We start from the raw sequence: 25176 nt of genomic DNA, 5'->3' as shown, positions 1-25176 counted from the left end.
CTCCTGTTCAGTATCTAAGCATGCACCTCTGCCTAGCTCCTCTTTACCAAGGTACGAGAGGAACCATCACTGACAGTCAGAAAAATACAGTGCGGTCTACTAATGGGTTACATTTCCACCATCAGCCCAAATGTGGACTTAACATTCAGTCTCTTCTTTCTTCCTTCTCTAGATACTGCAACTTCTCAGTAAAAGTATATCATTCACCTACATCTCTCTCGGCCTCAGTTCCCACTCTTAGTCAAGATTCTGCAAACCCTTCATCCTTTGCCACTGAATGTAGGTAGCAGAAGTGTATGGCACGAATGGAGGGTCCTAGTAATAACAGGTACAACTGATTTGATACGTTGCATTTTGAGAACTGTACTTGCTGGAAAGTTCGGGAATCATAGGCAATCCAAGGAGTTTGTGCACAAACAGTAGAGTGAATCTGGAATGAAGCAATAGAAATCAAGCACCCACCTGCATCCAAAAGAAAAGACGCTTGGATCCAGCTTTAAACTTCAAGACGAACACACGTCCGGTTGTGCACTGAGGCACCTTCTTAAACTCACAGTCATCCGGAAAAATAATAAGGTCCTGTGAAATCAACATAAAGGTCAGTTCCATGAAGAAGTTCAAACATATAAAATAGCTTCACAATACAGAATAAACTGGCAACCACCACTAGCCCTTGTTTTTCAGAGCAACTAAAAATATCCACTGTAGGTGATTTACAGCTGTGTGCAGGTCTTCACTACGGCCCTTCTATCTAAAATAGGCTACTATAATCCTTTTCCCTAATTGGCCTGTTCTGTATGTAATGTGTGGTTACTGATACTCTCTGTCCAACAATACAGTTCTCTTACTACTACCGGCATACAAATGGCCCTTCACAAGCCCAGTTCTTGTCCCCTCCAGCACGGGCAGGTGCCCTAAAGGAAGTGGAAGTGCTGAAGTGGGAGAGAGGGAAGGCGTAGGGCTGGAAAGGGTTGGGGAAGTGAAAAGCACAAGCTGCACTAAACATATAAGCCATCACCCAGTGCTTTGAAAGTGCACTGAGCAAATGTTACTAAATTCTAGTAAACAAGGTACTTACTGATTATATTTGACTGCACCGGGGAATATTAGGCTGCACTGTACATAGAAAGCTTCATTTGAACATGCATAGTTGGGCTCGTTTTGCAGGCTATACTCAGGCCTGCTGGAACTTGTGCAGCAAACATGCTGGAAAGAAGAAAGCCCCACATTTGGTCTGTTCAACATGCGACCCTGCACCAAGTTCGACATAGCAAGCTGTAAAGAAATGGCTCCCTGTTGCAGTTACCCCCCACTTTTTGCCTGATACTGATGCTGACTTGACTGAGAAGAGTGCTGGGACCCTGCTAACCAGGCCCCAGCACCAGTGTTCCTTCACCTAAAATGTACCATTGTATCCACAATTGGCACACCCTGGCATTCAGATAAGTCCCTTGTAACTGGTACTTCTAGTACCAAGGGCCCTGATGCCAAGGAAGGTCTCTAAGGGCTGCAGCATGTCTTATGCCACCCTAGAGACCCCTCACTCAGCACAGACACACTGCTTACAAGCCTGTGTGTGCTAGTGAGAACAAAATGAGTAAGTCGACATGGCACTCCCCTCAGGGTGCCATGCCAGCCTCTCACTGCCTATGCAGTATAGGTAAGACACCCCTCTAGCAGGCCTTACAGCCCTAAGGCAGGGTGCACTATACCATAGGTGAGGGTACCAGTGCATGAGCATGGTACCCCTACAGTGTCTAAACAAAACCTTAGACATTGTAAGTGCAGGGTAGCCATAAGAGTATATGGTCTGGGAGTCTGTCAAACACGAACTCCACAGCACCATAATGGCTACACTGAAAACTGGGAAGTTTGGTATCAAACTTCTCAGCACAATAAATGCACACTGATGCCAGTGTACATTTTATTGTAAAATACACCACAGAGGGCACCTTAGAGGTGCCCCCCTGAAACTTAACCAACTATCTGTGTAGGCTGACTGGTTCCAGCAGCCTGCCACACTAGAGACATGTTGCTGGCCCCATGGGGAGAGTGCCTTTGTCACCCTGAATCCAGTAACAAAGCCTGCACTGGGTGGAGATGCTAACACCTCCCCCAGGCAGGAACTGTGACACCTGGCGGTGAGCCTCAAAGGCTCCCCCCTTTGTCACAGCCCAGCAGGGCACTCCAGCTTAGTGGAGTTGCCCGCCCCCTCCGGCCACGGCCCCCACTTTTGTCGGCAAGGCTGGAGGGAACAAAGAAAGCAACAAGGAGGAGTCACTGGCCAGTCAGGACAGCCCCTAAGGTGTCCTGAGCTGAGGTGACTCTAACTTTTAGAAATCCTCCATCTTGCAGATGGAGGATTCCCCCAATAGGGTTAGGATTGTGACCCCCTCCCCTTGGGAGGAGGCACAAAGAGGGTGTACCCACCCTCAGGGCTAGTAGCCATTGGCTACTAACCCCCCAGACCTAAACACGCCCTTAAATTTAGTATTTAAGGGCTACCCTGAACCCTAGAAAATTAGATTCCTGCAAACTACAAGAAGAAGGACTGCCTAGCTGAAAACCCCTGCAGAGGAAGACCAGAAGACGACAACTGCCTTGGCTCCAGAAACTCACCGGCCTGTCTCCTGCCTTCCAAAGATCCTGCTCCAGCGACGCCTTCCAAAGGGACCAGCGACCTCGACATCCTCTGAGGACTGCCCCTGCTTCGAAAAGACAAGAAACTCCCGAGGACAGCGGACCTGCTCCAAGAAAGGCTGCAACTTTGTTTCCAGCAGCCTTGAAAGAACCCTGCAAGCTCCCCGCAAGAAGCGTGAGACTTGCAACACTGCACCCGGCGACCCCGACTCGGCTGGTGGAGATCCAACACCTCAGGAGGGACCCCAGGACTACTCTAATACTGTGAGTACCAAAACCTGTGCCCCCTGAGCCCCCACAGCGCCGCCTGCAGAGGGAATCCCGAGGCTTCCCCTGACCGCGACTCTTTGAATCCAAAGTCCCGACGCCTGGGAGAGACCCTGCACCCGCAGCCCCCAGGACCTGAAGGACCGGACTTTCACTGGAGAAGTGACCCCCAGGAGTCCCTCTCCCTTGCCCAAGTGGAGGTTTCCCCGAGGAATCCCCCCCTTGCCTGCCTGCAGCGCTGAAGAGATCCCGAGATCTCTCATAGACTAACATTGCGAACCCGACGCCTGTTTCTACACTGCACCCGGCCGCACCCGCGCTGCTGAGGGTGAAATTTCTGTGTGGGCTTGTGTCCCCCCCGGTGCCCTACAAAACCCCCCTGGTCTGCCCTCCGAAGACGTGGGTACTTACCTGCAAGCAGACCGGAACCGGGGCACCCCCTTCTCTCCATTCTAGCCTATGTGTTTTGGGCACCACTTTGAACTCTGCACCTGACCGGCCCTGAGCTGCTGGTGTGGTAACTTTGGGGTTGCTCTGAACCCCCAACGGTGGGCTACCTTGGACCAAGAACTGAACCCTGTAAGTGTCTTACTTACCTGGTAAAACTAACAAAAACGTACCTCCCCTAGGAACTGTGAAAATTGCACTGTGTCCACTTTTAAAACAGCTATTTGTCAATAACTTGAAAAGTATACATGCAATTTTTATGATTTAAAGTTCCTAAAGTACTTACCTGCAATACCTTTCGAATGAGATATTACATGTAGAATTTGAACCTGTGGTTCTTAAAATAAACTAAGAAAAGATATTTTTCTATACAAAAACCTATTGGCTAGATTTGTCTCTGAGTGTGTGTACCTCATTTATTGTCTATGTGTATGTACAACAAATGCTTAACACTACTCCTTGGATAAGCCTACTGCTCGACCACACTACCACAAAATAGAGCATTAGTATTATCTATTTTTACCACTATTTTACCTCTAAGGGGAACCCTTGGACTCTGTGCATGCTATTCCTTACTTTGAAATAGCACATACAGAGCCAACTTCCTACATTGGTGGATCAGCGGTGGGGTACAAGACTTTGCATTTGCTGGACTACTCAGCCAATACCTGATCACACGACAAATTCCAAAATTGTCATTAGAAATTGATTTGTGCAATTTGAAAAGTTTTCTAAATTCTTAAAAGACCTGCTAGGGCCTTGTGTTAGATCCTGTTTAGCATTTCTTTTAGAGTTTAAAAGTTTGTAAAAGTTTGAATTAGATTCTAGAACCAGTTGTAGATTCTTAAAAAGTATTCCAACTTTTAGAAGCAAAATGTCTAGCACAGATGTGACTGTGGTGGAACTCGACACCACACCTTACCTCCATCTTAAGATGAGGGAGCTAAGGTCACTCTGTAAAATAAAGAAAATAACAATGGGCCCCAAACCTACCAAAATACAGCTCCAGGAGCTTTTGGCAGAGTTTGAAAAGGCCAACCCCTCTGAGGGTGGCAACTCAGAGGAAGAGGATAGTGACTTGGAGGAAAATTCCCCCCTACCAGTCCTATCTAGGGAGAACAGGGTCCCTCAAACCCTGACTCCAAAAATAATAGTCAGAGATGCTGGTTCCCTCACAGGAGAGACCAACACCTCTGAAATCACTGAGGATAACTCCAGTGAAGATGACCCCCTGTTAGCCAGGATGGTCAAAAGATTGGCTTTGGAAAAGCAGCTCCTAGCCATAGAAAGGGAAAGAAAAGAGATGGGCCTAGGTCCCATCGATGGTGGCAGCAACTTAAATAGGGTCAGAGATTCTCCTGACATCCTAAAAATCCCCAAAGGGATTGTAACAAAATATGAAGATGGTGATGACATCACCAAATGGTTCACAGCTTTTGAGAGGGCTTGTGTAACCAGAAAAGTAAACAGATCTCACTGGGGTGCTCTCCTTTGGGAAATGTTCACTGGAAAGTGTAGGGATAGACTCCTCACACTCTCTGGAAAAGATGCAGAATCTTATGACCTCATGAAGGGTACCCTGATTGAGGGCTTTGGATTCTCCACTGAGGAGTATAGAATTAGATTCAGGGGGGCTCAAAAATCCTCGAGCCAGACCTGGGTTGATTTTGTAGACTACTCAGTAAAAACACTAGATGGTTGGTTAACTGGAAATGAAGTGTGTGACTATGTTGGGCTTTATAATTTGTTTATGAAAGAACACATTTTAAGCAACTGCTTCAATGAAAAGTTGCATCAGTATCTGGTAGACCTAGGTCCAATTTCTCCCCAAGAATTGGGAAAGAAGGCAGACCACTGGGTCAAGACTAGGGTAACCAAAACTTCCACTGGGGGTGACCAAAAGAAAGGGGTTACAAAAACTCCCCAGGAGAAAGTGGGTGACACTAGAAACAAAGAAAAAGAGTCCTCTGTAGGCCCCCAAAAACCAGAACAGGTGGGTGGGCCCCAAGACACAACCCAAAACAAAGGTGGGTACCAGGGTAAGAACTGGGATGCCACTAAGGCATGGTGCCACAACTGTAAACAGTCTGGGCACCACACCAAGGACACTTCTTGTCCCAAAAACAAACCCCAGAACAAAATTCCAGGGGTAACCAGTGTAGCCATGGGAGATGACTCCTCAGATGAGGAGGTCTTCATAGCCTTCAACTGGAAACAGGGCCCAACAGGTGAGTTGGAGATTCCAGAGGGAAGTAGACACTTCCACCACCTACTGGTGAATGGAATCCCAACCACTGCCCTGAGAGACACTTGTGCCAGTCACACTATTGTGCATGACAGGCTGGTGCTCTCAAACCAGTACATCCCAGGTGAGACTGCCAGGGTAAGAGTTAGCCTAGACAGGGTCACTAAGAGGCCTGTGGCTTTAGTACCCATAGAAGTGGGTGGCACTCTTAGCTGGAGAAGGGTAGTAGTCAGTACAGACCTCCCCCTTGATTGTCTCCTTGGAAATGACTACCCAGAGGTTAGTCAGAGCCCAAGAGAGGAACTGGTCCAGTGCCAGTCCTCTCCCAAGGATTCTGGAAGTCCTGCCTCTGCAGTAAATGCAAGCAGGCCCCAGAAGAAGAAGAAAAGAAAACAGAGTAGGAAGGGTGGACAACCTTTAGCCAAGGTTACAGCAAGCCAAGGAGATTCTGCTCCAGTAGGGGAGAACTCCAAAAATGGCCCTGATAAAGTCCAACTTGACCCACAAGAAGTCCTGGCTAGTCAGGCAACTGTTAAACCTGAGTGGGTGGCTCCTCAGCTAACAGAAGAAAGAGTGGAAGAAGGGTGTTTACTACAAGATGTGGTAACCCCCCACTCTAATACAGCAGACAGGCAACCTGAACCCAAAGAGGCCTGTAACTTAGCCCCTTCCCTTTTAGGTGAAGAGCTAAAGGTGTGGTTCTGGGCACTGACAGCTGTCAGTGGCCTCTGCTGGGTGTTAGCCTTTATGGCTGCACTATCCTTAGCATGGTGGTCTGACCCCATGCCAAATAGCAAGTTAGGCCCCCTGACCCTATTGGTCATGGTGGGGTTACTCCAGCTCTGGGTAACCTCTCTGGGTAAGCTAGGGGTAACCCTGGCCAAGATAAGGTTAGCAGAGGTGGATACCTCTAAGACCAAAATAGAAAGAATGGGTGGAGACATTGAAGAGGCAGACAAGAGGCAATTCAGACTAGGTCCTATCACTGTGGAAGTAGGTCAGTTCCCCAAAGGGAATGACCTGAACAGAAGGATGTAAGGCAGAGTAGGCCCTGCAACTAACCAGCCTATTTCTCCTACTCTTCCTCGCCTGACAGACTAGGAAGACTCTCCCAGCTTGGGCTGAGTCTCCTGGCCTGTGGGCTGGGGGGGGCTTGTGTAAAGAAATGGCTCCCTGTTGCAGTTACCCCCCACTTTTTGCCTGATACTGATGCTGACTTGACTGAGAAGAGTGCTGGGACCCTGCTAACCAGGCCCCAGCACCAGTGTTCCTTCACCTAAAATGTACCATTGTATCCACAATTGGCACACCCTGGCATTCAGATAAGTCCCTTGTAACTGGTACTTCTAGTACCAAGGGCCCTGATGCCAAGGAAGGTCTCTAAGGGCTGCAGCATGTCTTATGCCACCCTAGAGACCCCTCACTCAGCACAGACACACTGCTTACAAGCCTGTGTGTGCTAGTGAGAACAAAATGAGTAAGTCGACATGGCACTCCCCTCAGGGTGCCATGCCAGCCTCTCACTGCCTATGCAGTATAGGTAAGACACCCCTCTAGCAGGCCTTACAGCCCTAAGGCAGGGTGCACTATACCATAGGTGAGGGTACCAGTGCATGAGCATGGTACCCCTACAGTGTCTAAACAAAACCTTAGACATTGTAAGTGCAGGGTAGCCATAAGAGTATATGGTCTGGGAGTCTGTCAAACACGAACTCCACAGCACCATAATGGCTACACTGAAAACTGGGAAGTTTGGTATCAAACTTCTCAGCACAATAAATGCACACTGATGCCAGTGTACATTTTATTGTAAAATACACCACAGAGGGCACCTTAGAGGTGCCCCCTGAAACTTAACCAACTATCTGTGTAGGCTGACTGGTTCCAGCAGCCTGCCACACTAGAGACATGTTGCTGGCCCCATGGGGAGAGTGCCTTTGTCACCCTGAGGCCAGTAACAAAGCCTGCACTGGGTGGAGATGCTAACACCTCCCCCAGGCAGGAACTGTGACACCTGGCGGTGAGCCTCAAAGGCTCCCCCCTTTGTCACAGCCCAGCAGGGCACTCCAGCTTAGTGGAGTTGCCCGCCCCCTCCGGCCACGGCCCCCACTTTTGGCGGCAAGGCTGGAGGGAACAAAGAAAGCAACAAGGAGGAGTCACTGGCCAGTCAGGACAGCCCCTAAGGTGTCCTGAGCTGAGGTGACTAACTTTTAGAAATCCTCCATCTTGCAGATGGAGGATTCCCCCAATAGGGTTAGGATTGTGACCCCCTCCCCTTGGGAGGAGGCACAAAGAGGGTGTACCCACCCTCAGGGCTAGTAGCCATTGGCTACTAACCCCCCAGACCTAAACACGCCCTTAAATTTAGTATTTAAGGGCTACCCTGAACCCTAGAAAATTAGATTCCTGCAAACTACAAGAAGAAGGACTGCCTAGCTGAAAACCCCTGCAGAGGAAGACCAGAAGACGACAACTGCCTTGGCTCCAGAAACTCACCGGCCTGTCTCCTGCCTTCCAAAGATCCTGCTCCAGCGACGCCTTCCAAAGGGACCAGCGACCTCGACATCCTCTGAGGACTGCCCCTGCTTCGAAAAGACAAGAAACTCCCGAGGACAGCGGACCTGCTCCAAGAAAGGCTGCAACTTTGTTTCCAGCAGCCTTGAAAGAACCCTGCAAGCTCCCCGCAAGAAGCGTGAGACTTGCAACACTGCACCCGGCGACCCCGACTCGGCTGGTGGAGATCCAACACCTCAGGAGGGACCCCAGGACTACTCTGATACTGTGAGTACCAAAACCTGTCCCCCCTGAGCCCCCACAGCGCCGCCTGCAGAGGGAATCCCGAGGCTTCCCCTGACCGCGACTCTTTGAATCCAAAGTCCCGACGCCTGGGAGAGACCCTGCACCCGCAGCCCCCAGGACCTGAAGGACCGGACTTTCACTGGAGAAGTGACCCCCAGGAGTCCCTCTCCCTTGCCCAAGTGGAGGTTTCCCCGAGGAATCCCCCCCTTGCCTGCCTGCAGCGCTGAAGAGATCCCGAGATCTCTCATAGACTAACATTGCGAACCCGACGCCTGTTTCTACACTGCACCCGGCCGCACCCGGCCGCCCCCGCGCTGCTGAGGGTGAAATTTCTGTGTGGGCTTGTGTCCCCCCCGGTGCCCTACAAAACCCCCCTGGTCTGCCCTCCGAAGACGTGGGTACTTACCTGCAAGCAGACCGGAACCGGGGCACCCCCTTCTCTCCATTCTAGCCTATGTGTTTTGGGCACCACTTTGAACTCTGCACCTGACCGGCCCTGAGCTGCTGGTGTGGTAACTTTGGGGTTGCTCTGAACCCCCAACGGTGGGCTACCTTGGACCAAGAACTGAACCCTGTAAGTGTCTTACTTACCTGGTAAAACTAACAAAAACTTACCTCCCCTAGGAACTGTGAAAATTGCACTAAGTGTCCACTTTTAAAACAGCTATTTGTCAATAACTTGAAAAGTATACATGCAATTTTTATGATTTAAAGTTCCTAAAGTACTTACCTGCAATACCTTTCGAATGAGATATTACATGTAGAATTTGAACCTGTGGTTCTTAAAATAAACTAAGAAAAGATATTTTTCTATACAAAAACCTATTGGCTGGATTTGTCTCGGAGTGTGTGTACCTCATTTATTGTCTATGTGTATGTACAACAAATGCTTAACACTACTCCTTGGATAAGCCTACTGCTCGACCACACTACCACAAAATAGAGCATTAGTATTATCTATTTTTACCACTATTTTACCTCTAAGGGGAACCCTTGGACTCTGTGCATGCTATTCCTTACTTTGAAATAGCACATACAGAGCCAACTTCCTACACAAGCTCTGTAGATTTTTGAACCCAGCCTCAGCACAAACTACAGTCATGCATGTCTCCTAAAGTCTTCAATAAAACACTGACAGGGACCAAGAGCAGGGACTGTGTGGTCAAGAGGGGCTTATCATGTGCACACTCCTTATCGACTGTGCTACTGTACGCTTGCCAGGCTGACTGTAATTGCAGCAATGACTGAAGTGGCAAGACTGACCTTTTCACCAGTTTCTGCCAGAGATAGCCCCTTACCGGCTCTTTCGGATATATGTTCCTTTGGCCATATATGTGGGGCATGCATCTTGCTAGTGCATACATTGCTTCTGTGTGAGTTGGATGGGTATGGCGCATGTGTCAGACATATGGCTATAGTCACAATGGAATCGATTTTATATTTCTACATTTCAGCTGTACCTAAGGTAGAGGGTGAGAGACCCAGGCAACAATGCAAATTGCAAGGCTCCTCTAAGGAACTCTGGAGATCCTTCACAGTGGTCAGACTTTTTGGTGTGGAAGAGAGGAGAACGAGGACCCATCTGAAGTTCAGAGAATTTCCCCTTCCGTTTCCTGCCCAATTTTTTTACTGGATGGGATGCCCCGCTAGACAGGTTAACAGGCTATTGACTGGGACAATATGGTCTTCTTTTTAGCCTTGTTTTGGGTCTCCAAAGGTTTCCAGCTACACACCACCTTCCTCCTAACACCTGGCAAACATCTGGGCTGGACCAGTCTGAGTGGAATAAGCAAAATGTAGGAAATGTAAATAACCAATCTCAGAACTGATTGCTGGAATACAGAGATGCTGTGTACAACTTTGGTGTAAAGATGGGACAAACATTCAGCCACGGTGCAAACATTTCTCTAATCTGAACCGGGGTCTTCACACCAGATGAGGAACTCAATTCTTAAGGGTTGAAGTAATTAGTGGCAACTATCTTGACGGGTTCAGGAATCCAAAACCTAGTTTTTTTTGTTGTTTTTTTTAAACCAGACCTGGATTACTTCTCAGAATGAGCATTGGAGGTGCCATTGCACAAGGAAGATGCGGCTCAGAAGAACAGGGGCCGTGAAGTGAAACAAGATAAAAACTTCTGCTGCAGCCCCAGTGCAGAAACTCCACCACTCTGCAAGGGTAATGTGCAGGTTTCTTAAGTGTCTCCACAGTGTGAGCAGACTGTATGCCCCTGAGAACGGAAGGTATTAATAACTGATAGAGTTCCAATGTCCATCTGAGTGCCACAAGTCCCAAAAAGAAACCTGGCCAAAGGCTGTATCATACTAGGAGTAACGGAGGAGAATGAAACAGAAAAGCAAGTGTCAGGATCCAAGTGCTCACCAAGGGTGGGCACCTAGCTTATTTGAATGTTGAGTTTTACGCGTGGGCCCGTGGAAGAGTCCAAGCCTCAACACTAACTCAACTGCAGCCTCCACAGCTGGTGGTGGAGGGGCCACTGCTCACTTCAAACAATGTGCTGGTCCGTAGATAATGCTTGCACACCCTTAGGGAAGGATGAGAAGAGGTCCAGGCCCCCAGTGCTCTATGAACTGTGAGGACCACATCGTGTAGAACAGGGCAAAATCACCAAAATGCCTGAAGCATATAGTGTCTGTGTGCCCTATTCAACTGCAGTAACAAAAAAGGTACCTTGCAGGTCAAGAGGATCTGAAGGGGAGGGGCAGGAAGGAGTCCACACTAATGGGTAAGAAAGAATGGCCAGAACTGACCTACAACCCAGCTGGTCACTTTTCAAAATGGAGTTGTGGCATTAGGAGTATCTAACAGGGTTGTCTAAAGAGAGCAGCCTATGTATATAATGTGTATATATGTACATATGTATACAGTATTTCTATTGCACAAACATAGCAAAAAGCCAGCAGAGCTCTGTACTGGGTCAAAAACAAGTATAAAGTCAATAAGTGAAGAGAGATAGCTAGATTGCTGAGAGTTAATGCACTGTGAAGCACTTTTCTTTAAAGAGGTGAGGTTTTCCTTTTTTCCTAAATTGAAGCAGAGTTGTGGTGATTCTTTTGGATACTGGGATACTGGGTGCAGAGATTGAAAAGGCCTGCTATTTTTTTCTCCTTTTTTACAATTTTAAGTCTGCAGTCTGATGATGCCCTGGCTGCAGGAATGCAGAGAACCACCAGTGATGGAGAATCTGTCTGCACGATAAGCAGGGGTGCCTGCCAGGATGGCTTTCTAAAACATGCAGTTAGATTTTAAGATGGTGCGGTCCATCACTAGAAGCCAATGGAATTCCATCAGGGTGGAGGTGATGTAAGGAAATGTTACTTACCCTGTAAGCACCTGTTTGTGGCATGTAGTGCTGAAGATTCACAGGTTCTGCATTTTCCTGCCATCTAGTATTGCGTCTGGAAGCGTACAGGTAGTTTTTCTTCAAAGAAAGTCATTTGAGTCATGAGGTAGAGTAACGCCTTCTTCTCGGTGATACTGCGCATGGGCATCCACTCCATTGTTAGACTGTTTTCCCACAGGAGGGTGAGAAAGGAGCGTACAGTAAGTTATGAGATGTCCAAGAGTAAAATAAACTGCAACTGCCAAAGGTGCCCGGGGAGGAAGGCGGGTGCATGTGAATCTACAGCATTACAATCCCACAAACAGATGCTTACAGGGTAAGTAACACAAGGCATGTATGCCTCTAGATACACATGCTCTGCATAGACTGTAAAGCAGTCTCCCTGAGAAGTTCTGGCTAATCTGTGGGTGTTGCAGTTGTTTGAAAAGAGTATATTGCACTGCCTGACATCCACACACTAATGTTCGGTAAAGGTGTGTGGTGTGAACCATGTAGCTGCTTTACATATGTCAACTGTGGGAATGTTTTCTAGAAAACCCATGGAAGTTCCCTTTTCGATTAGAGTGTGCTCTGGGAGGAATAGGTAAAAGTCTTTTGGATTTAGCAAAACAAGTTTAAATGCACTTTACTATTCACCTGGCTATTTCTGGTTTGGATACAGAGCTGCCTTTATGTGGAGATGAAAATGCAATAAAACGTTGTTTTGTTTTTCTGGGAGTTTTAGTTTGGTCAATAAAAAACATAATGGCTCTTTTAACCCCTTCGCTGCCAGGCCTTTTCTCCCTCAGGTGTCAGGCCTTTTTTGGCTACTTGGGGCAGGGCGCGCTTAGGCCCTCATAACCTTTTGCCCACATAAGCTACCCATGCCAAATTTGTGTCCTTTTTTTCCCCCAACATCCTAGGGATTCTAGAGGTACCAAGACTTTGTGGGTTCCCCTGAAGGAGACAATGAAATTAGCCAAAATACAGTGAAAATTTTGTTTACAAAACAATGGGTAAAAAGGGCTGCAGAAGAAGGCTTGTGGTTTTTCCCCTAAAATTGGCATCAACAAAGGGTTTGCAGTGCTAAAATCACCAGCTTCCCAGCTTTCGGGAACAGGCCGACTTGAATCAGAAAACCCAATTTTTCAACAAAATTTTGGCATTTTACTGGGACATACCCCATTTTTACGATTTTTTGTGCTTTCAGCCTCCTTCCAATCAGTGGCAGAAATGGGTGTGAAACCAATGCTGGATCCCAGAAACCAAAATATTTCTGAAAAGTAGACAAAATTCTACAGCAATGGGTACTTTGTGTAGATCCTACAAGGGTTTCCTACAGAAAATAGGAACTGAAATAAAAAAATATTGAAATTGGGGTAAAAAAAAAAAAAACAACAAAAAAAAAAAAAACAGCACTTTCTCTCTACGATTTACTCTGTAACTTTTTCCTGCAATGTCAGATTTTTTAAAGCAATATACTGTTATGTCTGCAGGACTCTTCTGGTTGCGGGGATATATAGGGCTTGTAGGTTCATCAAGAACCCTAGGTACCCAGAGCCAATAAATGAGCTGCACCTTGCAGTGGGTTTTCATTCTATACCGGGTATACAGCAATTAATTTGCAGAAATATAAAGAGTGAAAAATAGGTATCAAGAAAACCTTTGTAGTTCCAAAATGGGCACAAGACAACGTGTTGAGGAGCAGTGGTTATTTGCACATCTCTGAATTCTGGGGGGCCCATACTAGCATGTGAATTGCAGGGCATTTCTCAAATAGACGTCTTTTTTACACACTATCTTATATTTGGAAGGAAAAAATGTAGAGAAAGACAAGGGGCAATGACACTTGTTTTGCTATTCTATGTTCCCCCAAGTCTCCCGATAAAAATGGTACCTCACTTGTGTGGGTAGGCCTAGTGCCCGCGACAGGAAATGCCCCAAAACACAAAGTGGACACATCACATTTTCTCAAAGAAAACAGAGGTATGTTTTGCAAAGTGCCTACCTGTGGATTTTGGAACTAGAGACCTAGGGGAATCCAAGGTGGGGCTCTCACCAGGTTCCTTTACAAGCCTCAAAATTTGGCAAAAAAAATAAAATAAAATCAGACGCCATGGGGAGGATTGGGGGGGGCTGAAGGGGAAGCGATTCCCCTTCCATCTCTGCCCAAGGGAGGGGGTGCTCGACCATCTGGGGGAGCGCTAGTGCTCCCTCCGGGGGCCCATAGCAGGACGAGCTGGTCTTGTCGAGACCAGTTTGTCCGGGGCACCCTAGGGGTTAACATCTAATGTTTGAAGAGCCCTTTCTGCAACAGAATCTGGTTGTTGGGGGGGCCGGGGGGGGGGGGGGGGGGGGGGGGGGACTGTCAACTCAATCGATTGAGGTGAAATTGAGAAACCATTTTAGAGAGAACTTTAGGCGTGGTGCAGAGAACAAATCCGTCTCTGTGCAGTTGGAAGAAAGGCTATTCCAAGGTTAAAACCTGGAGCTCACTAACACGTCTGAGTGATGTGATGGCGACTAAAAATGCCACCTTTCAAGAAAGGAATTGAAGGGGGCAAGCATGTGGTAGTTCAAAGGGGGGGCCGAGGAGTCCTGTGAGAACGACATTGAGGTTCCATGAAGGTATGGGTAGAACCAGTGGTGGAATAACTCCTTTGAGCCCTCCATGAAGGCACTGATAACTGGGACCTTGAACAAAGAAAGGCCATTGCCGCGAGATGTAATCCTATAGATGTGAATGCTAACCCAACCTTTTGTAAATGAAGCAGGTAGCAGACCATTTCTTGTACTGTGTTTTAGAGAGGGTTGATTTGTTTTCAGTGACAGTAGCAGACAAAATGTTTTCACTTTGCTGTATAGCAAGCTCTAGTGGTAGGTCTACGGGCTTCTTTAAGAATGTCTATACATTCTTGTGGCAAATTAAGGTAACCAAACTCTATGACCTCAGGAGCCAAATTGCTAGGTTGAAAGTTTTGGGATCCGGGTGCCCGATTTCTCCATGGTTCTGAGTGAGTGGGGAGCTCCTTATGGGGAACTACAGACAGGCCCAGTAGTGTTGTGAACAAGGGTTGACAAGCCCAGATGGGAGCTACTAGGATAATTGCGAAACGTTTGCCTGAGCTTCCCAACTAGAAATGGAAAGAGAGAGAGAGAGACAGAGAAGAAAAAGTGTACACAAATATGCCTGATCAACTCATCCACAAGGAGCTGGCTTAGGATAGTGGGTGTGGGAACCTGGAGGCAAAGTTTTGGCATTTTATGTGGTTGTGAAAAGGTCTATTTGAGAGACCCCCAATCTGGGGATGTAGGACTTGTCAGGTGGAGTTCCCATTTGTGGACTTGTTCCTGCATCCTGCTTAGCAGGTCTGCAAAGTTGCTGTCCGCTTCTGAGATACGCTATCAGGTGATTGTTGGGATGCAGAGCCCATTTCCAGATGTTCTGGGATAGTTGTTAAAGTTGTAGAGACTGTGCTCCCCTCCAATACTCCCCTCCCCCCACCCATTTTTCTAGATAATATATGGCTGTCAAATTGTCCGTCCAGACTAGGACAATCTTGTGAATGAAGTGCAAAGCAAAGCTTCCAAGGCTAGGTGAGCAGCTTGAAGCTCGAGGAAGTTGATATGGTGACCCTAGTGCTTGGCATCCCATATACCCTGTATCATCAGATCTTTCAGATGTGCACACCCTCCCATGAGTGGGGCATCTATTGTGAGAATTATGTGGGGAAGAGGGTTCAGAAGAGGCCATCCCCTTTGACATGTTGTGGGGATTCCACCATTGTAGGGAGAGAGATTAGTTTGGCGGTCGGCCAACACTAGATCCTGTAAACGACCCTGTGATTGAGACCACTGACAAACTAGACATTGCTGCAACAGACGCATGTGTGGGCGGGCATGGAGTACTATAGGGGGCCATCATCCTTAGAAGACGCATACCTGTCTTCACTGTTATCTGGCAATTTGGCTGAAATTAAAAATTGTGAACTCTTGCAGAACTGGGATAGGCTAACCTGATTTCTGTGTTCAGAATTGCTCCTTAACATGGTAGTATCTGTAGAGGTTGTAAATGGGATTTGGAAACAAATATTTTGAATCCCAGGCTGTGAAGCAGGTTTATTGTTACCCGAGTATACTGTTGACGGGTTATGGCTTTGCCTTGCATCCAGGTAGAAAAACTTGTATTTTTTTTTGGCCGCGGAGATGGGCCGCTACTACTGCCAGGTATTTGGTGAGTTCTGACCCTGACTGGAAGAACTTTGAACTGGTAGTGCTTTTCGTCCACCATAAACCTCAGATACTTGCGATGGGCAGGTTGTATTGGTATGTGAAAATATTCATCTTTGAAATCTAAAGTAGTCAGTCACCCTGCTGAAGTAGGGGAATCACACCTTGCAGAGTGACCATGTGAAAATGCCCTGAAAGAATATATTCGTTCAGTGGCCTTAGATCTAGAATCGGCCGCAGAGAACCATCCCATTTGGGTATGTGGGATTATAGAGTATACTCCTCGACCTTGGTGTTGGTGAAGGATGGGTTCTATTGCTCCTTTGAGAAAGAGAACCTGGACCTCAGTTTGAGTAATGTTTGATTCATAATATAAAATTGGACATCAGGATTGAAACCTGAAATATGCAGCCAAACAAGTAATTTAAGGGGGACGCTAGTATTAATACTCCTGGCTGCAGTGCCAGCAGTCAAGGGCACGCCGTATTGATGTATTGGATAGGAGTTTGCCCTCTGCAACTTGTTCTTGACCTCTCTTCCTGTGCTAATCTGGGAGGAGCTACTCCATCTCATCCCATTGAGCATGGTCATATCTAGCTAAGAGACCCATAGAACTGGCGATGAGCCATTGGTTTGCAGACTGAGCTGCAACCCTTTTCCCCGCTGCATCAATTCTTTTACTTTCTTTGTCGGGCAGCGGGGTATCGCCAAAAGCTTGGGAGTTGACCCTTTTACTATCACTAGGGACTACCAAGGAATCCTGGGGGACTTGCCCTCCGATGTAGACAAGGCCTCAAGGATAGGGTTTATATTTTTTGTCGACCATGGGAGTAATAATACCGGTTGGTGTTTTGGCGCCGAGACGGAGGGGGGGCCTCTGAACTGAATTCTCCGTGCCAACCATGGCCAGAGCCTGTGGTGGTCTGAAGGCCTCTTTATCTGGAGGGGTCAGTCTTTTTGGATGCTCGATTCGAGACTGAGGGGCAGGGCGTACCGTATTCACTGTGTGAGACTCCAGTGTTACATTGGTGATTTCTAACTCAAACTCCTGTGTCGGATTCCAAGCAGGCATCAACTGAAGCCTCTGGATGCTGTTCCTCCCCAACATCTTGATGTTTAAAGAGGTCAGGAGTGTCATTGGTGGCCTTTTGCTGCATTTCAAGCCGGCATGCTTGACCGTCACAGAGCATTTTCTTTGAGTGGAATGCTCGACAGACCTCACAATCCGACTTCCTGTGATCTGGAAAGAAGCAAAGGTTACAGATCTGATGAGTCGGTCTGTGGGTATTTGGCATGACAACGCAGTCAGAAACGGAATGGCATCCATTCCATTACCAGGAGGGTATTGTATGGAGAATTAATTGGAGACTGAGTCTGAAGGCTCAAAAGCACAAGACCCTCTGTCGGCCACGACAGAGATGCGTCAACTCTACGTTTGGTTCTACCTCAACACACAGAGAGGAGAAACACAATTGATAACAATACCGGCAGTTGACAGATATATAACCGAAAGGGGGAACAGTCTCAACTCAAGAGTATATGTGCACATGTCCAACCCAGATGGCAGAGAGAAAACAACCTAACAATAAGTCAATGCCCATGTGCAGTATCACCGAGAAGGAGGAGTCACTCTACCATGCAACTTAAAATACTTTCTCTGAAGACAAACAACTTGCACACATCTGGACCCAGCACATGATAGCAGGAGTTTGCAGGGCATGTGTATCTACAGCCACACATGCCTCAAACTCATATTTCTACAGGCACTGGACGAGATGTGAAACTGCATGTAGGATGTGTAAGGAAATGCCTCCTTGGCATGGTTGCCCCCTGACTTTTTGCCTTTGCTGATGCTATGTTTACAATTGAAAGTGTGCTGAGGCCTGCTAACCAGGCCCCAGCACCAGTGTTCTTTCCCTAACCTGTACTTTTGTATCCACAATTGACAGACCCTGGCATCCAGATAAGTCCCTTGTAACTGGTACTTCTAGTACCAAGGGCCCTGATGCCAAGGAAGGTCTCTAAGGGCTGCAGCATGTCTTATGCCACCCTGGAGACCTCTCACTCAGCACAGACACACTGCTTGCCAGCTTGTGTGTGCTAGTGAGGACAAAACGAGTAAGTCGACATGGCACTCCCCTCAGGGTGCCATGCCAGCCTCTCACTGCCTATGCAGTATAGGTAAGACACCCCTCTAGCAGGCCTTACAGCCCTAAGGCAGGGTGCACTATACCATAGGTGAGGGTACCAGTGCATGAGCATGGTACCCCTACAGTGTCTAAACAAAACCTTAGACATTGTAAGTGCAGGGTAGCCATAAGAGTATATGGTCTGGGAGTTTGTCAAACACGAACTCCACAGCACCATAATGGCTACACTGAAAACTGGGAAGTTTGGTATCAAACTTCTCAGCACAATAAATGCACACTGATGCCAGTGTACATTTTATTGTAAAATACACCACAGAGGGCACCTTAGAGGTGCCCCCTGAAACTTAACCGACTGTCTGTGTAGGCTGACTAGTTCCAGCAGCCTGCCACACTAGAGACATGTTGCTGGCCCCATGGGGAGAGTGCCTTTGTCACTCTGAGGCCAGTAACAAAGCCTGCACTGGGTGGAGATGCTAACACCTCCCCCAGGCAGGAGCTGTGACACCTGGCGGTGAGCCTCAAAGGCTCACCCCTTTGTCACAGCCCAGCAGGGCACTCCAGCTTAGTGGAGTTGCCCGCCCCCTCCGGCCACGGCCCCCACTTTTGGCGGCAAGGCTGGAGGGAACAAAGAAAGCAACAAGGAGGAGTCACTGGCCAGTCAGGACAGCCCCTAAGGTGTCCTGAGCTGAAGTGACTAACTTCTAGAAATCCTCCATCTTGCAGATGGAGGATTCCCCCAATAGGGTTAGGATTGTGACCCCCCTCCCCTTGGGAGGAGGCACAAAGAGGGTGTACCCACCCTCAGGGCTAGTAGCCATTGGCTACTAACCCCCCAGACCTAAACACGCCCTTAAATTTAGTATTTAAGGGCTACCCTGAACCCTAGAAAATTAGATTCCTGCAACTACAAGAAGAAGGACTGCCTAGCTGAAAACCCCTGCAGAGGAAGACCAGAAGACGACTACTGCCTTGGCTCCAGAAACTCACCGGCCTGTCTCCTGCCTTCCAAAGATCCTGCTCCAGCGACGCCTTCCAAAGGGACCAGCGACCTCGACATCCTCTGAGGACTGCCCCTGCTTCGAAAAGACAAGAAACTCCCGAGGACAGCGGACCTGCTCCAAGAAAGGCTGCAACTTTGTTTCCAGCAGCTTTGAAAGAACCCTGCAAGCTCCCCGCAAGAAGCGTGAGACTTGCAACACTGCACCTGGCGACCCCGACTCGGCTGGTGGAGATCCAACACCTCAGGAGGGACCCCAGGACTACTCTGATACTGTGAGTACCAAAACCTGTCCCCCCTGAGCCCCCACAGCGCCGCCTGCAGAGGGAATCCCGAGGCTTCCCCTGACCGCGACTCTTTGAATCCAAAGTCCCGACGCCTGGGAGAGACCCTGCACCCGCAGCCCCCAGGACCTGAAGGACCGGACTTTCTCTGGAGAAGTGACCCCCAGGAGTCCCTCTCCCTTGCCCAAGTGGAGGTTTCCCCGAGGAACCCCCCCCTTGCCTGCCTGCAGCGCTGAAGAGATCCCGAGATCTCTCAGACTAACATTGCGAACCCGACGCCTGTTTCTACACTGCACCCGGCCGCCCCCGCGCTGCTGAGGGTGAAATTTCTGTGTGGGCTTGTGTCCCCCCCCCGGTGCCCTACAAAACCCCTCTGGTCTGCCCTCCGAAGACGCGGGTACTTACCTGCAAGCAGACCGGAACCGGGGCACCCCCTTCTCTCCATTCTAGCCTATGTGTTTTGGGCACCACTTTGAACTCTGCACCTGACCGGCCCTGAGCTGCTGGTGTGGTGACTTTGGGGTTGCTCTGAACCCCCAACGGTGGGCTACCTTGGACCAAGAACTGAACCCTGTAAGTGTCTTACTTACCTGGTAAACCTAACAAAAACTTACCTCCCCTAGGAACTGTGAAAATTGCACTAAGTGTCCACTTTTAAAACAGCTATTTGTCAATAACTTGAAAAGTATACATTCAATTTTTATGATTTAAAGTTCCTAACGTACTTACCTGCAATACCTTTCGAATGAGATATTACATGTAGAATTTGAACCTGTGGTTCTTAAAATAAACTAAGAAAATATATTTTTCTATACAAAACCTATTGGCTGGATTTGTCTCTGAGTGTGTGTACCTCATTTATTGTCTATGTGTATGTGCAACAAATGCTTAACACTACTCCTTGGATAAGCCTACTGCTCGACCACACTACCACGAAATAGAGCATTAGTATTATCTATTTTTACCACTATTTTACCTCTAAGGGGAACCCTTGGACCCTGTGCATGCTATTCCTTACTTTGAAATAGCACATACAGAGCCAACTTCCTACATTGGTGGATCAGCGGTGGGGTACAAGACTTTGCATTTGCTGGACTCCTCAGCCAATACCTGATCACACGACAAATTCCAAAATTGTCATTAGAAATTGATTTTTGCAATTTGAAAAGTTTTCTAAATTCTTAAAAGACCTGCTAGGGCCTTGTGTTAGATCCTGATTAGCATTTCTTTTAGAGTTTAAAAGTTTGTAAAAGTTTGAATTAGATTCTAGAACCAGTTGTAGATTCTTAAAAAGTATTCCAACTTTTAGAAGCAAAATGTCTAGCACAGATGTGACTGTGGTGGAACTCGACACCACACCTTACCTCCATCTTAAGATGAGGGAGCTAAGGTCACTCTGTAAAATAAAGAAAATAACAATGGGCCCCAAACCTACCAAAATACAGCTCCAGGAGCTTTTGGCAGAGTTTGAAAAGGCCAACCCCTCTGAGGGTGGCAACTCAGAGGAAGAAGATAGTGACTTGGAGGAAAATTCCCCCCTACCAGTCCTATCTAGGGAGAACAGGGTCCCTCAAACCCTGACTCCAAAAATAATAGTCAGAGATGCTGGTTCCCTCACAGGAGAGACCAACACCTCTGAAATCACTGAGGATAACCCCAGTGAAGAGGACATCCAGTTAGCCAGGATGGCCAAAAGATTGGCTTTGGAAAGACAGATCCTAGCCATAGAGAGGGAAAGACAAGAGATGGGCCTAGGACCCATCAATGGTGGCAGCAACATAAATAGGGTCAGAGATTCTCCTGACATGTTGAAAATCCCTAAAGGGATTGTAACTAAATATGAAGATGGTGATGACATCACCAAATGGTTCACAGCTTTTGAGAGGGCTTGTGTAACCAGAAAAGTGAACAGATCTCACTGGGGTGCTCTCCTTTGGGAAATGTTCACAGGAAAGTGTAGGGATAGACTCCTCACACTCTCTGGACAAGATGCAGAATCTTATGACCTCATGAAGGGTACCCTGATTGAGGGCTTTGGATTCTCCACTGAGGAGTATAGGATTAGATTCAGGGGGGCTCAAAAATCCTCGAGCCAGACCTGGGTTGACTTTGTAGACTACTCAGTGAAAACACTAGATGGTTGGATTCAAGGCAGTGGTGTAAGTAATTATGATGGGCTGTACAATTTATTTGTGAAAGAACACCTATTGAGTAATTGTTTCAATGATAAACTGCATCAGCATCTGGTAGACCTAGGACCAATTTCTCCCCAAGAATTGGGAAAGAAGGCGGACCATTGGGTCAAGACAAGGGTGTCCAAGACTTCAACAGGGGGTGACCAAAAGAAAGGGGTCACAAAGACTCCCCAGGGGAAGGGTGATGAGACAACCAAAACTAAAAATAGTAAAGAGTCTTCTACAGGCCCCCAAAAACCTGCACAGGAGGGTGGGCCCAGAGCCTCTTCACAAAACAATGGGTACAAGGGTAAAAACTTTGATCCCAAAAAGGCCTGGTGTCATAGCTGTAAACAGCATGGACACCAAACTGGAGACAAGGCCTGTCCCAAGAAAGGTTCCACTCCAAACTCCCATCCAGGTAACACTGGTATGGCTAGTCTCCAAGTGGGATCAACAGTGTGCCCAGAGCAAATCAGGGTCCACACTGAAGCGACTCTAGTTTCTGAGGGTGGGGTGGATTTAGCCACACTAGCTGTCTGGCCGCCTAACATGCAAAAATACAGACAGCAACTCTTAATTAATGGGACTAGAATAGAGGGCCTGAGGGATACAGGTGCCAGTGTCACCATGGTGACAGAGAAACTGGTTTCCCCTGGCCAATACCTGACTGGAAAAACTTACACAGTCACCAACGCTGACAATCAGAGAAAAGTACATCCCATGGCAATGGTTACTTTAGAATGGGGAGGGGTCAATGGCCTGAAACAGGTGGTGGTCTCCTCAAATATCCCAGTGGACTGTCTGCTTGGAAATGACCTGGAGTCCTCAGCATGGGCTGAGGTAGAACTAAAAACCCATGCAGCAATGCTGGGTATCCCTGAACTGGTGTGTGTGAAAACAAGAGCACAGTGCAAGGCACAGGGTGAACAAGTAGAGCTGGAGTCTGGAAGAATGGCCCAGCCTACCAAGAGAACATGAAAGTCAGTTGGGAAACCAACTGCAACACAGCAAAAGAAAGGGAACCTCTCTTCTCAGGAAGAAGTTCTGCCCTCTGAGGGAACTGAGCCTTTGGGGCTTGAACCTTATCAGGTTGAGCTCTTAGGCCCAGGGGGACCCTCAAGGGAGGAGCTGTGTAAGGGACAAGAAACCTGTCCCTCTCTTGAAGGCCTTAGGCAGCAAGCTGCTGAAGAGTCCAAGGGCAAGAAAAATGGAACACATAGGGTCTATTGGGAAGATGGACTCCTGTACACTGAGGCCAGAGACCCCAAACCTGGTGCCACTAGGAGAGTGGTAGTGCCTCAGCTGTTCAGAGGGTTCATCCTAACATTGGCCCATGACATTCCCCTTGCTGGACATTTGGGACAAACCAAGACGTGGGAGAGGTTAGTCAACCACTTCTACTGGCCCAATATGTCCAACATGGTTAAGGAGTTTTGCCTCTCCTGCCCCACCTGTCAAGCCAGTGGTAAGACAGGTGGGCACCCAAAGGCCCCCCTCATTCCACTTCCAGTGGTGGGGCTCCCCTTTGAAAGAGTGGGTGTGGACATAGTTGGTCCACTGGAACCTCCCACAGCCTCAGGAAATATGTACATCCTAGTAGTAGTGGATCATGCTACTAGGTATCCTGAAGCTATTCCCCTTAGGTCGACTACTGCCCCGGCAGTAGCCAAGGCCCTCATTGGTATCTTTACCAGAGTGGGTTTCCCTAAGGAGGTGGTGTCTGACAGAGGTACCAACTTCATGTCAGCATACCTAAAACACATGTGGAATGAGTGTGGAGTGACTTACAAATTCACTACACCATACCATCCACAAACTAATGGCTTAGTTGAGAGATTCAACAAGACATTAAAGGGCATGATCATGGGGCTCCCAGAAAAACTCAAAAGGAGATGGGATGTCCTCCTGCCATGTCTGCTTTTCGCTTACAGGGAGGTACCACAGAAGGGAGTAGGGTTCTCACCCTTTGAACTTCTGTTTGGTCATCCTGTAAGGGGACCACTTGCCCTTGTTAAAGAAGGCTGGGAGAGACCTCTCCATGAGCCTAAACAGGACATAGTGGACTATGTACTTGGCCTTCGCTCTAGAATGGCAGAGTACATGGAAAAGGCAACCAAAAACCTTGAGGCCAGCCAACAGCTCCAGAAGTTTTGGTATGACCAAAAGGCTGCACTGGTTGAGTTCCAACCAGGGCAGAAAGTCTGGGTTCTGGAGCCTGTGGCTCCCAGGGCACTCCAGGACAAATGGAGTGGCCCTTACCCAGTACTAGAAAGGAAGAGTCAGGTCACCTACCTGGTGGACCTGGGCACAAGCAGGAGCCCCAAGAGGGTGATCCATGTGAACCGCCTTAAGCTCTTCCATGACAGGGCTGATGTGAATCTGTTGATGGTAACAGATGAGGATCAGGAGGCAGAGAGTGAACCTCTCCCTGATCTTCTGTCATCAGACCCAAAAGATGGCACAGTAGATGGAGTGATCTACTCAGACACCCTCTCTGGCCAACAGCAAGCTGATTGTAGGAGAGTCCTACAACAGTTTCCTGAACTCTTCTCCTTAACCCCTGGTCAGACACACCTGTGTACCCATGATGTGGACACAGGAGACAGCATGCCTGTCAAGAACAAAATCTTTAGACAATCTGACCATGTTAAGGAAAGCATCAAGGTGGAAGTCCACAAGATGCTGGAGTTGGGAGTAATTGAGCGCTCTGACAGCCCCTGGGCTAGCCCAGTGGTCTTAGTCCCCAAACCTCACACCAAAGATGGAAAGAAAGAGATGAGGTTTTGTGTGGACTACAGAGGGCTCAATTCTGTCACCAAGACAGATGCTCATCCAATTCCAAGAGCTGATGAGCTCATAGACAAATTAGGTGCTGCCAAATTCTTAAGTACCTTTGACTTGACAGCAGGGTACTGGCAAATAAAAATGGCACCTGGAGCAAAAGAGAAAACAGCATTCTCCACACCTGATGGGCATTATCAGTTTACTGTTATGCCCTTTGGTTTAAAGAATGCCCCTGCCACCTTCCAAAGGTTGGTGAATCAAGTCCTTGCTGGCTTGGAGTCCTTTAGCACAGCTTATCTTGATGATATTGCTGTCTTTAGCTCCACCTGGCAGGATCACCTGGTCCACCTGAAGAAGGTTTTGAAGGCTCTGCAATCTGCAGGCCTCTCTATCAAGGCATCCAAATGCCAGATAGGGCAGGGAACTGTGGTTTACTTGGGCCACCTTGTAGGTGGAGGCCAAGTTCAGCCACTCCAACCCAAGATCCAGACTATTCTGGACTGGGTAGCTCCAAAAACCCAGACTCAAGTCAGGGCATTCCTTGGCTTGACTGGGTATTACAGGAGGTTTGTGAAGGGATATGGATCCATTGTGACAGCCCTCACTGAACTCACCTCCAAGAAAATGCCCAAGAAAGTGAACTGGACTGTGGAATGCCAACAGGCCTTTGACACCCTGAAACAAGCAATGTGCTCAGCACCAGTTCTCAAAGCTCCAGATTATTCTAAGCAGTTCATTGTGCAGACTGATGCCTCTGAACATGGGATAGGGGCAGTTTTGTCCCAAACAAATGATGATGGCCTTGACCAGCCT

General features: G+C 48.0%; 1 protein-coding gene across 1 annotated transcript in view; it reads right to left on the bottom strand.

The window, feature by feature from the left end:
* The window catches only part of ADRM1 (ADRM1 26S proteasome ubiquitin receptor), a 73915-nt gene that overhangs the window by 18593 nt on the left and 30146 nt on the right, over positions 1-25176 (bottom strand). Inside the window, exon 3 of the mRNA XM_069243151.1 lies at positions 463-579. Coding sequence (XP_069099252.1) covers positions 463-579 — 117 coding nt within the window. The remainder of the gene's footprint in view (positions 1-462; positions 580-25176) is intronic.

This window comes from Pleurodeles waltl, chromosome 7 (genome assembly GCF_031143425.1).
Source record: "Pleurodeles waltl isolate 20211129_DDA chromosome 7, aPleWal1.hap1.20221129, whole genome shotgun sequence".
NCBI classification, from domain to species: Eukaryota; Metazoa; Chordata; class Amphibia; order Caudata; family Salamandridae; genus Pleurodeles; species Pleurodeles waltl.
This window is presented reverse-complemented; position numbering and strand designations above follow the sequence as displayed.